The 14,849-nt window shown below is 36.3% G+C and overlaps 1 protein-coding gene across 1 annotated transcript in view; it reads right to left on the bottom strand.

Moving 5' to 3' along the window:
• Positions 1-14,849, bottom strand: part of SYDE2 (synapse defective Rho GTPase homolog 2) — a 41,718-nt gene that overhangs the window by 8,937 nt on the left and 17,932 nt on the right. Inside the window, exons 4-5 of the mRNA XM_023207340.3 lie at positions 13,029-13,155; positions 3,609-3,790 (exon numbers count right to left, since the gene is read on the bottom strand). Of these exons, the coding sequence (XP_023063108.2) occupies positions 3,609-3,790; positions 13,029-13,155 (309 nt within the window). The remainder of the gene's footprint in view (positions 1-3,608; positions 3,791-13,028; positions 13,156-14,849) is intronic.

The following is a 14,849-nucleotide window of genomic DNA, read 5'->3' as shown; positions in this document are numbered from 1 at the left end:
ATATATAAAATATATAATATATATATAAAATAAGTAAATAAACCTTAAGAAGAAGAATAGTACAGTTAGAAATGAAAGAAAAAAATTGCTGAAAATATTTTTTAATCCTTAAAGAAACTAGTAAGGGTAGTTGCCTCAAAGATAGAATGGTTATTTATGTTTCAACAATTATGGAAATAAATGATGTTTTTTGATGTAGTGGCATATGATCAATCATTTAACAAAATAAGTAATTTTTTCTTCAAAATTGTATTGAAGACATTGATGCCAATTAAAAACTTTAATTTTTTTTTTTTTTTTGAGACGGGGTCTCACTCTGTTGCCCAGGCTGGAGTACAGTGGCATGATCACAGCTCACTGCAGCACCGACCTTCCCAGCTCAAGCAATCTTCCCACCTCAGCCTCCCAAGTAGCTCAGGCTACAGGCATGCTACACCATACCCACTAATTTTTAAAAAATTTTTGTAGGCCAGGCATGTGGCTCACGCCTGTAATCCCAGCACTTTGGAAGGCCGAGGCGGGGTGAATCATCTGAGGTCAGAAGTTCGAGACCAGCCTGGTCAACAAGATGAAACCCCAACTCCACTGAAAATACAAAAAAAATAGCTGGGTGTGGTGGCACATGCCTGTAATCCCAGCTACTCAGGAAGCTGAGGCAGGAGGATCGCTTGTTCCAGGAGGCAGAAGTTTCAGTGAGCCAAGATTATGCCACTGCACTGCACTGCAGCCTGGGTGACAGAGCGACACTCCGTCTCAAAAAAAACCTTTTTTTTTTTTTTTTTGTAGAGACAGGGTCTTACTTTGTTGTCTAAGCTGGTAAAAAATCTTATTTAAAGAAAAATCAAAATAACATTATTTCTGGAGCCAAAAGTGACAAATGGATTTGCTGGTCAGAAGGTCATTTAGTAGCTGTGGCAAGAACAAGTCCAGAGAGATGAGGTAGGAAGCCATATTACAATGTGCTGAGTAGTAAAATGAGTGGTGAAGAAGCAATAACAGCCGGAATAAACAGCCTTTCAATGTTTGGCTGTGAAGGGAAGGAATGAAGAGAGAATGAAAGCTAGAGAAGAATATGGCATTTTAAATCAAAACAAGTTAAATATATGAATATTTCTTTTTTTAATTCATAATTATTTCCTAACACAACTCCATATACATTGGCCTCTTAAGGGTATTTCCAGCAATAATTGTGATCATACACACAGACAGACACAAACAACACACTATACCTGGTTAAATATACGTTCAATCTCAGTAGCAAGCAAAGGAATGCAAATTTTTTTTGTCTACTAAATAAGATGGACCAAAAAATGTAATTGTCATATTCCTTTTGAAAATTAGTCTGGCTAGGCGTGGTGGCTCATGCCTATAATCCCAGCACTTTGGGAGGTCAAGGCAGGTGGATTGCTTGAGCTCAAGAGTTCGAGACTAGCCTGGGCAACATGATGAAACCCAGTCTCTACAAAACATTAAAAAAAAAATTAGTTGAGGGTGACAGCACACGCCCGTAGTCCCAGCTACTTGGGGGCCTGAGGTAAGAGGATCACATGAGCAGGGAAGGTTGAGGCTGCAGTGAGCTACGTTTGCATCATCACACTCCAGCCTGAGAGACAAAGTGAGACCCTGTCTCAAAAACAAAGAAACAGAAACAAACAAACAAAAAAAAAGACGGAGAAAGAAAATTAGTATGAAAACATATAAGAGCCTTAAAATATTCATATTACTTAAATAAGCAATTCCACTTTTGAGATTCTATTCTAAATAATTCTAAACTAAAAATAAATCTGTGTACAAATATTTACAAATCACTCAAAATTTAAATGTATAAAAGAGAATGCTGATAAAGTATGTTGTCAAATCCACTCAATAGTATATCACACAGTTATTGACTGATTGACTGATTGATTGAGACAAGGTCTGGCTCTATCGCCCAGGCTGGAGTGTAGTGGCATGATCTCGGCTCACTGTAGCCCTCCCTGAGCTCAAGCCATCCTTCCACCTCAGCCTCCCAAGTAGCTGGGACCATAGGCACGTGCCACTGTGCCCGGCTAATTTTTGTAATTTTTGTAGAGACAAGGTTTCACCATACAGCCCAGGCTTACTTAGTCTTTTCAGAAAGGATGGTAATAGCATGGGCCTTAGGGTCAGAAAGATTTGAATTCATGTGATAGACTATAATATTCACAAAAGCTATGTAACTTTCGGCAAGTGATTTAAATTCTCTAACACTCATTTCTTCACTTAGAAGTGGCACTTACAATTTTACCTAGTGCTGGGCATGGTGGCTCATGCCTGTAATCCCAGCATTTTGAGAAGCCAAGCGGGCAGATCACCTGAGGTCAGGAGTTCGAGACCAGCCTGGCCAATATGGTGAAACCCCGTCTCTACTAAAAATACAAAAATAAGTCGGGCATGGTGGTGCCCACCTGTAGTCCCAGCTACTCAGGAGGCTGAGGTAGGAGAATCGCTTGAACCTGTAAAGGTGGAGGTTGCAGTGAGCCAAGATCACACCACTGCACTCCAGCCTGGGTGACAGAGTGAGACTCCATCTTCAAAAAAAATCTTTTTTTTTTTTACCTAGTGTTGGGAAACCAGTATCTATCTCTACTTTTTCCACCCACCCCCTTAAACTTCACCCCACCCTTCTGCTTCTGCACTCTAGCTGTTCCCTTCCCCTAATCCAAAGGAGGAGTGATTGTTAATTCAACTGGACAGAGCATAGGACATTCAGGTGACCACAGTAAACTTGCAAATAAAGTTACTGGACTTACAGTTTCTACCCACTAATTCTTGCTCTTTCTGCCCCAACATGATTAAAAAAAAAAAAAAAAAAAAAAGTAGGCAAATTTGGCCTCATCTAGACAAGCCCGGTCATATCTTTCTCCTATTTTCTCTTATATTCTAAGGAACAACAGATAAAGTTAGGCTAAGGCTGGTTCTGAAGACCTACCTATCCTTCTCTCTCTCTCCTACAGGCATATCTGAGGATGCTGGTCTGAAGATTTTGGAGAGGGGGCACATGGAAAGGATAAGGAGGAAAAAAATAAAGTAGGGGGTGTTGTTTGTCTTAAAGTTAGGCCATGTACACCAAAACAGTTATCATATCTAAAAAAATACTAACAGGAGACACACCAAAATGTTAATTACAGCTGCCTCTGGATATTGATGATTGCAATTTTACATTCTTCTTTTCTGTATCTTTTCGATATTACTATAATGAACAAATATTGTAATAATATTTTAACAAAAAAATTAAGTTTTAACTAACAAAAAACTTTAGTATTTATTCATGCTTAGGCTAAAATCACATACAGAAAAGATAAAATTGTTTTCTAGATTTATTCTGTTTAAGAGCTTTTACGGACTTAGGCTGTTTAAAGGCAGTAACGGCAGAGCTTTTAAATACATGAGTGCCACAAATGTTAAATATCTAAAATTATCTGTAGCTCTGGAGCTATATATACCTAGCTCCAGAGCTACAGATAATTTTAGATATTTAACATTCATTAAATGTTAGATATTTAACATTCATTAAATTAACATGTTAATTTTAGATATTAACATTCATTAACTGGCTTTCAGGAAAAATGTATACCTGTAATGCTTACCTTCTCAATCTCAGGCAGACAATCCAGCAGGTCAACAGTGTACTTAGAGTCACTTGGGTCATTCTCACAACCATTTGATGACATTTTCAAAGGACTTTTTGCCATTGCACCTAATACAGCCTCATAAAGTTGCTTTGTTATCAGAGGAGAAGGGAGTTCTCTTAAATAATCCTTAAGAACACCTTTAGAAAACAAACAAACCGCAGACAGTTGGTGATTGGACTGCAGAGTGAAATAAAGAACTATGGTCAATTTTTTAAATTTAAGTATTATAGCCAACTTTCAATATTTTGAAAACAATAAAAGCAATAACATAAAAAGAATTATAATAAAATACTAGCATTTTATATTCTTTTAAGTTGCCTTGGTAATTGACTTGTTTTGAAAGCATGCTAAAAATGTACAGACATAATTTTCAGTTACCATACATGTTAGGTTTGTTAATCATAAGGTAAGCTATTCTTGATACATATACCCTTATTGATTCTGCCCCCTATAAAAAGCTTCTCTAAATGCATGTGAAACAGAAATTAAGCAAGCAAGGCATATTTATGTTAATTATAAATTATTCCAATTATGCAAATTTTGAGTTTCTAGACTTTAAATTGATAATAAAAGAGTACCAATTGTCCAAAACCCTTGAAAATAAATACATTTCCTCTTTAACAGTGGAGGAGTGTCTTAAACAGATACACTGGATAGCCGGATAATCTCTAATGCTACACTATCATATGGAAGAAAAAATCATTCCTAAAACCAAACAAATAAAACCAAAAGCTAAGAACAGAAAACATCAGACTTGTCAGTATAATGGAAATGAGGAAAGTCAACTGCAAACATTCCACATGTAGTTTCGAACTAAGAGATATTACTTACAGTAGAGGAAACTGGAAAGAATAGTGGTTGTTATATATAAGCAAGGTACGTAAGATACTAACTAAAGGCTGGCATGTGACCACAAGGGAAAACAGGAGATCTTCCTAACACCAAAAACCTAAATATATACAATATTGATTCAGAACATGCTCTCAGCCTAGCTTAGTTTGAACTTAAACATGATTCCATAGGAAGCTTCACATGTGATTTTTTTTTTTTTTTAATTGTTACAGGGTCTCACTCAATCACCCAGGCTGGAGTACACTGGTAACCTCAAACTCCTAGGCTCAAGCAATCTTCCCACCTCAGCCTTTTAAGTAGCTAGGACTACAGGTAGTTGCCACCACACCTGGCTAATTTTCTTATTTTTTGTAGATCAGGGTCTCACTATACTTCCCAGGTTAGTCTTGAATTGCTGGCCTCAAGTGATCTTCCCACCTTATTCTCCCAGAGTACTTGGCATGAGCCACTGTGCCTGGCCCCAGGTTTTAAATATTTAATAGTAACATGATTCATTAGTTTCTTATGCATCCTTCTAATGTTTATGCAAATATAAATATGATTTGTCTCCCTCATTGAGGGTTGAGTATCCTTAGTTTAAAAATCCAAAATGCCCTCAAATCCAAAACTTTTAAAATGCCAACATGATGCTCAAAGGAATGTTCATTAGAGCATTCTGGATTTTTGATTTTTGGATTAGGGATGCTAAACTGGTAAGTATAATGCAAATATTCCAAAACCCAAAGAAATTAAAAATAAGAAACCTGTATATGCTATTTTGTTTCTTGCTTTTTCATTTAACATCATATCCTTGAGATCTTTTCAGGCCATAGAGAGCTTCCTTAATCATTTTTATAGTCACATTACCATAGTTCAATGTAAGGATGTCCCATAGTCTTATCTATTCAGTCTCTTACAGATGGATACTAGAATTGTTTCTTATCCTTTGTTTTTCCAAAACATGCTACAATTAATAACCTTGCACATAATCACTCTGTATATATGCAGGTATGTCTGTAGGATACATTATTAAAACAGGACTGGTAAGTAAAAAATGCATTTGCAATTCTGAAGAAAAAGGAGGAATAAGAATGTTTCTTTCCTAGGCTTGGAACTTGAGCATCTAGGTGGATACTAGCGACATTACTTCAAATAGAGAACACAGGAGAAAAATCATGTTTTAGGGGATAAAGAGAAGAGTTTCATTTTGAACATATGGAGCTTAAGCTGTCTATGGGACATTCAAGGCTGCTGGATATAAAAATTGGAGATGAAAGAGATGACTTTAGACACAGATTTAAGAATGATCAACTTAAAGATAACTGGATTTTGGGAATGATTATCAGGGAGGCATACAGAGTGATTAAGAGAAGGCTTAGAAAATAACCTGAAGAACATCAACTTTCCAGGGGTAATCAGGAAAGAGGATCTTCCAGTGACTAAGGAAGAATGGCAAAAGATGTATGTATGATGAGAGGAGGTGGGGATGGGGCGAGAGGAGAGTGGCAAAAGTGATGCCAAGGAAGTCGAGGAAAAATGTTTCAAGAGTCTATGATATCTAATGATACCCAAACAACAGTTAGGTTAGATAAGAATACTGTTAAATATTGCAGAGAACAGTGTTTTTCAAAATTGGCTGCACACTGAGGCTTTTTAAAAACATTAGATTCTGGAGCCTCATGCCAGCCCTACTAAATCATAATCCACAGAGGTCAGAGCTCCCGTCCCTGTATTTTTAACAAATTCCTCTTATGTTTAGGCAATGGGGTTTATAACCAGGCATAGAAAATAATGATCCAGAGACAATTTAAGAACCCAAAAATGTCCACCAGAAAAGGAAGTCAGCAACCTTGGCAAGCACAGTTTCAGGAAAATAAAGGACACTGAAGTCAGGTTGCAGTTGGTTAGGAAGTAAATGGGCATTAAGGAAATAGACAAAGAAATGCACACAACCTGTTCAAGAAATCTGGCTTTGAGAAAAGCTGATAACCATAGAGAGGGGAGGGCAGGGGAGAAACAAGATCAAAGTGGAGATTTTTCTTTAAAGACAGGAGACACTTAAACATTTCAATGCTAATGTAAAGGAGATAATAAAAAGGTTCTCAAGGTTCAGGAGAGAGGAAATATAATCGATTGAGGAAAGTCCCTAAGAAGAAAGAAACTTCTGAGAACACATGAAGGAATTAGAATTTGTCCAAGATGTAAGGAAGGTCATTTCTCTATTGTTACAGAAAGGAAGTGGAAAGAATGTATGCCAAAGAAGGCACATTGATAGGCTGGGTCACAAGAAGTAGAGCAAGTTCCCATCTGATGGCTTCTGTTTTCTCTGTGAAGTTAGGAGGCAAGGTCGTCTGCTAAGAGTGACATGGGTGAAATGAGGTTTGAGAGGAGTGAGACGATATTAAATAGACACTCCAGAGAATGAGATAGAGAGCTGATAAGAAAACATACAATTATTATTAGGCACCATTCAGAGCCTTCTAATGACTTTGAAGTACATGGATTAATACTGGTACCAAACAATATCGATTTTTTTTTTCTCGTTGCAATCAGTAACCCACATACAGAGTAGAAAGGCAGACCAGTGTTTCTAGGCAAGATGGAGCAATAGGGACTAGATTTACCCTCCTGCCTGCAACAACTGAAAATGCCAGACAAGGCCAGGCGCAGTGGCTCACGCCTGTAATCCCAGCACTTTGGGAGGCCGAGGTGGGCGGATCACAAGGTCAGGAGATCGAGACCATGGTGAAACCCCGTCTCTACTAAAAATACAAAAAAATATTAGCCGGGCGCGGTGGTGGGCGCCTATAGTCCCAGCTACTTGGGAGGCTGAGGCAGAATGGTGTGAACCCAGGAGGCGGAGCTTGCAGTGAGCCGAGATAACGCCACTGCACTCCAGCCTGGGGGACAGAGTGAGACTCCGTCTCAAAAAAAAAAAAAGAAAAAAAAGAAAATGCCAGACAAAATATCTGACAAAACTATTTCCAAGACATTGGACATCAGGCAAAGGACAAGGATCCCTGAGAGATGGGAACCAAATGAAGTGTGCCCACAACAACCACAGCTTACTACCTGGAGAGACTTTCCAGATCGCAGTAAGGAAACGAAAACTCAGGTAAAGCTCGACAGTTGAAGGGGAGTTAGAAATTCAAGGAGGCTAAAGCTGCTAGACCTTGCAGGACAGAGCGCTTGAGAGTAGAGGGCTGCCTAGAGACAGACTCTGGAAATCAGCAAGGAGTCCCAAGTGTTCATCTGAGTACTAATCAGCACACGCAGGTGGGGCAACTCCCCAGTGCTAGAGAAAGAACCAGCCAAACAGATTAGAAAGAACAATTTTAGGAGTTTTCATAGTGCGGGCAATCACTCTTGTTCCAAGCAGCCAGAGCGGAAAACTTCGTAATTCATGGGATTTGGGTACAGTAATATGTTGGATTGTGGCCCCCACCCCTGACCAAAAAAAACCATGTTGGAGTCTGAACTCCTTAGTGCCTCAGAATATGACCTTATTTGGAAAGAGTCTTTGCAGAGGTAATCAAGTTAACCGAGGTCATTAGGGTGGGCCCAACTCCAATATGACATGTCCTTATAAAATGGGGGACACAGACAAAAGACACACAGAGAGAGCAGATGATATGAAGAAACATAGGGAAAATGCCATGTGAAGATTCAGTATTGGAGTCATGCATCTACAGGCAAAGAAAGGGCTGTCAAAGGTTGCCAGCAAACCACCAGAACTAGGAAGATGCAAGGAAGGATTCACCTGCAGGTATCAAGGGGAGCAGGGCCCTGCTAATGCTTTGATTCTGAACTTTCAGCCTCCAGAACTGTAAGAAAAGACATTTCTGTTGTTTCGGCCACCAAGTTGGTGGTACTTTGTTATGGCAGCCATAGAAAACTAATATAAGTACACAGTATACAGAAGAGTTTTGCTTCAGTAGAGAATCAAAGAAATAGACAAAGAAGAGACTTATTTAAAATCAGTTGACATTCCGCCTAATAAAGCTTAAAAGCAAGACTAAAAACTCTTTGCAAGTAACGTACTTGCATACCAAACCACAGCTATAAATACAGAAATACAGAAATATCCAGCACCCAAGAAGGTAAAATTTACATTTGATGTCCAGTAAAAAATTACGAGGCATATAAAGGAGGAGGCAAATTTAACCTATGAGGGGTCAAATCAATTTAAACCAACTCAGAAAAGACATACACAATAGAATCAGTAGAAAAGGATATGAAAACACTTATTATAACTGTATTTCATATGTTCAAGAAGCTAGAATAAAGACTGAATATATTAAGCAGAGACATGGAAAATACTGAAAAAACAAACCCATATTGAACTTACAGTAGTGAAAACTAGGTTGTCTGAAACTAAAAATGCAATGAATGAAATTAATATCAGAAGACAAGGCTAATATAACTTGAAGATACAGCAATAGAAACAATGTAAAATGAAACAAAGTGGGGGGAAAGCTGGAAAAAAAATACACTATCAGTGAGCTGTAACATAATATAAAGTGGCCTAACACATGCTTAATTGTAATATTCAAAGGCAAAGTAGTGGCAGTGGGTAGGTGGGGTGGAAACAAAAACAGTTTGAAGAAAAAATAGAGAAAAACCACAATTATAGTTGAAGATTTCAATACTCCTCTCAGCGAGTAGAAAGAAAACAAAGGTGTAGAAGACTGGGACATTATTAATTAACTTGACTTTATTGATAGTTACAGCACAGTCCATCCAAAAGCACCAGAATACACATTCTTTTTTTCAAGAGCTCAGATGGAACATTTCCCACCAAAGACCATATTCTGGGCTTCAAAATATGCCTAAATAAATACACAAGCATTTAGGACCTATGAACCAGAAGACTGAATATGGACATATACAAACATGAGAATCATTCTCTCACATATAAAACTTATACAGATAGTAAAGATACAGTTGATTAGGTAGATTTGAATGTTGAATCACTGACATTTCCTGAAGGTAGAGCTACAAATTACTTTTTTAACTCCACTAACCTACCCCGCACCTTACCTCACTTAACTGTTTCTGGCCTTATCATCTACTTTAGTCATACCCTATACATGTTACTCAGACCAAATGGCTCTCATAAACAATCTCAGTATATGTGGGTTGCTAAGTCTATGACCATTCCTCAACATTTAGCATTCCTTGGTGCTTGCACAGTTTTGACATCTATAGGCAATCTAGGTAAAGGAAAATGGAAACAATTTGTAAGTTAATGTTCCAGAGGTCAGACAACATATAATACGTATGGTAGGAAAATGTATAGTATGTACAAAAAAGAAAAATATTAATGTTTTCAAGATCATTTAGTTATATTCTGATAAAGTTTTCCCTGAATGGCAAATAGGATAAAAATGACTATGGTAGGATTAAAATCAGAAAAAGGCATGGTCAAATGAACTTTCAAGCACTGAACCTAGATACTGATTATGTAGCACTGACAAGAAATCTATTTTACAGTAGCTATACACATGTAATCCTCAGAAGACTTATTTTTAATAATCACTAAATGATAAATATTTGACTTTTAAAAAGTCTTCTGTCCCTTGCTAATAAGTCCTATAAAGAATTAGGAATAGGCTGGGAGCAGTGGCTCATGCCTGTAATCCCAGCACTTTGGGAGGCTGAGATGGGAGTATCTCCTGAGTTCAGGAGTTCAAGACCACCCTGGGCAACATGGTGAAACCCTGTATCTACTAAAATACAAAAAACGAGCTGGGTGTAGTGGTGTGTGCCTGTAGTCCCAGCTATTCAGGAGGCTGAGGCACAAGAATTGCTTGAGCCCCAGAGGCGGAGGTTGCACCACTGCACTCCAGCTTGGGCTACAGCGTGAGACTCTCTCAAAAAGCAAACAAAAAAGAATTATGAATGGACTTTATACCTAAAATTTTGTACTTGATTTTTAAAAAACTGGTTTGTCTGGAGTATTTCATTCCATGCTCCAGATAAACCAACTACTAAAAACACATTAAACTGTGAACAAAATCTGTCACTCACTTCATTAATTTCTCATTTTTTAGACCTACTGAACTACTAATTATATTTCAAAGTTTACTTAGAAATGTGAGTTCATGAGGAACAAACACATGAAGCAACACTGTCACTGGCCAACTCCTCAAATCAACAATAACCTTTATTTTTAGCCACGATAACCTTGTGTCATGTAATTATTTTGCAGACAAATCTTAAATCATTTCATTGCCTTTTAATCAAGAAAAAAATAGCCCTAAATTCTTCTGAAAAACAGCTTTACACAAATGGAATAGTATAAAGAATAGAGCCAAGAAATATCCAATTTATAAATTACAGAAACTCTCAATTTTAGGAAAGAATGCTATAAATCCAATATTCATTGACCTGTTGTTCATATCTTCTGCATATGCTGCCAATTTCCAAAACTAGGAACTCTTCATTTCATCTTTTAAAATTATACATGTTTAACATAATTTTTATTTATAAGACAAAGTTTCACCAAGACAAAATCTATTTTTATTTATAGAGTGTACTTGCTGGAAATTTGTATTTATAAAACTTTCTCTTCCATGGATTCATAAAATGAGTCTTTTGCTGATTTTGTTAATTACACATTAACAAGGAAAGAACATTTCATTTTTTTTCAGGCATCTCAATTTTTTGTAGAAATATGCCTCTTCCTATATAAAAATTAAAAGGAATCATTATTTCTGATTTGCTAAAATATATAAGAAAAAAGTGACAGTTTGTTTTATCTTAGCATTAAAATGCTTGGAATCAAAGTTTTGATTATCTAAGAGTTACATATTAAATACTTGAAGAAAATACAGTTATTCAGCACTCAAAGGGTAGGAATCTCAATTATTCAGAAAGTCTCAATCCTAAAAGTAAGCTTTAAGGATTTTCACCAACAAAATTCTCTTAAATATGTACAAGATGAACTTTCCTCAAATTTTCACCCAAACAGTTAATTGTGAATAAAAATAAGAAAGCAAGTTATAAGAGAAAAATAAACCCATTACAGCAAGAAAAAAATGGTGGTTGTCAGTAAAAAGGAGAAAGAACTATCAAAATACACAGAAGATTTGGAGATACACACTGAAGCATCTATAAATGAAAGGATATGTCTGAGATTTTCTCAAAATAATCAAGGGCTGAGAAGAAGCAAATGGGAGGATGAATGAGACAAGTCTGTTCATGTGTTGATATTATGGAAACCAGGTGATAAACAGGATTTTTCATAGTATTCTCTGTACTTTCGCATATGCTTGAAAACTTCAATAATTAAAAAAGTAAAACAACAAAAACAAATATGGAATTATTATAAACCAGTAGCTCCTGAAGGTTACCAATAAGGTTATGAGCCATTTCTTAATGGCCAAATTCAAAGGCCCTTTTCTTTTCTCATATAATCTCTCCATAGAATGACTGTATCACACTTTTGCTTAATTTCTGTTGTCTCTTATTTCCCAAACTTTCTGACTCCTTTCCTCTTAATCTCTTTAGGTGTTTCTTCTTTCTTTGCCTGCCTCCAAAGTTGGGAGACCTCCAAAGTTCTTGTCTTTTCAAACTTTATGGACAATTGCAACGCTTTAACTACACATATATGCCAATGACTCTCTTTCCACTCTCATCTTTCAGGGGTAATAGAAGTATATTTCCATTGCCATACACTGAATTATAATCACCACTTGGGTAAGTAAGAGACCCCTCAAATTCTACTGCATCCTCTTCTTAGCTGCAGATAAGCAGTTCCAACTTTGCTTGATCTACCCCTTTAGATCGCCTACTAGCACTTCAAATTCTATATATCCAAAGCCCAATTCATAATCTTTCTCAACACTTCCCCACCAAAAGCAGTAGCTCTCCCTGAAGCTCTCTTATTTCTGCTAATGGTACCCAATCAACCAGGTCTCAAAGTCACGTCTGTCTGGGCTCCTTCTTTCTCCACCTCCTTTCAATTCTACTTCTTCCTATTTCTACTGCCACAAGCCCCTTTAGCTCTTACTACCTCTTTGCTTGGACTATTGCCAAGGCTTTCTAATTGGTTTTCCTTCCTCTGGTCTCTTCTAATTTCAATTCATCACATAGAGTTGCCAGATTAATATTCCTGAAAACAATCTCTAATGATATCACGCCCCTACTCAAAAAATTTTAATGGATCCCCTCTGGCTAGTAAATAAATTTAAATTCTCTAACCAGAGAGTCAATACCCTCTATATCACCTAAGTACCAGTCAAACTCAACTCCCAAGGCATTTTATTTATACCTCTATGAAGGTACCTTTTTCTTTCTGCTAGCTACTATAGCTAATTGAAAGTAGGTCTTACTTTCCTTCATCATGTCAGCTGCTGGCGGGCAAGGGACCATAGCTTAATACCTTCCCATAGAAAATAACACAGTAAGTAATGTTTGTGAAGGAAGAAAAGACTTCAGAATAAAAACAAATTAAATTTCAGCTACAAATGTATTTCAGTTATCTTTGTTGCAGATGTAGTCTTTCCAGAAAGAGTACATAAAATAAAATCTATGTATTACCTGTTATTACATTTATATCTGGGTACTGGTTTTCACACAGACCAACAGCTTTGCTATCTCTCTCAAAAGCCTCTCGCAGTTCTTTCTTGACTGCTGCCGAACCACATAATCGATACAGGCCTACTACCTAGGAATAAAATTATGGCCACATTATGGTAAATTTGATAAAGGGAAAATATAATTACATTATAGATCACATGAACTTTGCAATCAAATATGTTCTGATGTAATTTAATTTAAAATACCTCAAATATAGCTTTTGAAATCTCATTATATACTATGTTGATTAGTTTAATAAAACTATCCTATTCTTTCATTTAAATTCAAACAATACACTGTCAGTTCGGTAATGCTAGCTACCTATCTTAAGTAAAACACAATCCCTTCTTTTCAGTTTTATATGCTCAATCAAGATCTCTATGCCCCAGGAATGTGCGCCCTTTCACAACTTTTGTTCCAGACTGAAGTAGTACAGCGCAGACAGTGAACAAGGATTTTAGAGTCATAATGCCCCACTCCTTGCTTCATGAATTTGGGCAAGTTATTTAATCTCTTTAAAACTCAGTTTCTTTTATCCTTAAAATAACAATATAGTTGAAATAAGCTTCTAGTATATAAAGCTTTTTAAGAAAAAAGATTCTCAAGAAGACACAGAAGCAAACTTAGGGTTTTTTGTTGTTGTCAAATTAATTGATTATAAAGTGATGGAGGAAATTTAAAATAATATATTAAAGGTAAAATAAAACCTCTACTTCAAAATTTATAGAGGACAGACACTACCCATCCCACCAACCTACATTGAAAAGATTTGTCTTTAAGTACTGTTATACAGGTTCTAAATATTGAGTCTTAAGTTATTTACTATAAATTTACCAAGAAGAAATAAACATGATCTCTGTAAAGACAAAACACGCCCAATTAAGCTATCAAAGGTCTTTGAAAGAATAAACCTTCAAAAAAACTTAAGGAGAATAAGTGGTTGTCAGCCATACTTCCACATCTAAGATTATTTAGAAAGTTCAGTCACTTTGAATTGAAGGAAGAATTATGAAAAAAGAAACTATTTAAAGATAGAAAGTAAAAGTAGTCTTCCAGGATTTGAACTAGGAATCACTGTAAAATGCACTAAATGATCTAGAGGAAGAAGTATACAAATGAAATTTCCAGGTTTACTTATGACACTAATCTCTTCTGACTCATTAAAAAACTGATAGAATACATTATAAGGTGGGTCTTAATATGAGAAAGTGTCAAAACAGATACAGGGAAATATTATCTAAAATAATTGAGATGATAAGCTATAGGTATTAATTGAAAGATAGTAAAGAACCTAAAACTATTTCCAAGACATGATAATGCAAGGTGCTGCTACATTCAAAAAGATCAAGATAATATGGGAAAACAAGAAATACACTAGGAAAAAAATTCAAATTTCCTACTCTTACCCACATTCATGATGCATCCACATTGAGAATAGCATGAGTTACACTGGTCACATCATCTCAAGAAAGACACAGTAGAAATGTAGACAGTCCAGAAAATGAAACTAAAATACTAAACAGAATCAAATGCTACCACAATAGAAAAAATGAACTTGATCATAGCCCTGCTGGTGTGAGCACATGTAAGTGTCATAAAGTACCATAAAAACGATGTATCCCTTAAACTTGAGAAGATGAGCCTACAACTTAAAGGAAGTACTACTTAACTAGTACACAATAAATTGATGGGATATTTTACCCCCAAAAGTTGAAATCACAAATATAATTTTTAAAAAGATGAACAAAGAAAGGAAGATCTAATACAGGTACTTCAAGGAAA

This window comes from Piliocolobus tephrosceles, chromosome 1 (genome assembly GCF_002776525.5).
Source record: "Piliocolobus tephrosceles isolate RC106 chromosome 1, ASM277652v3, whole genome shotgun sequence".
In the NCBI taxonomy this organism is placed as follows: Eukaryota; Metazoa; Chordata; class Mammalia; order Primates; family Cercopithecidae; genus Piliocolobus; species Piliocolobus tephrosceles.
Note: the sequence above shows the minus strand (reverse complement) of the source record. Positions and strands in the feature narration are given on the sequence as shown.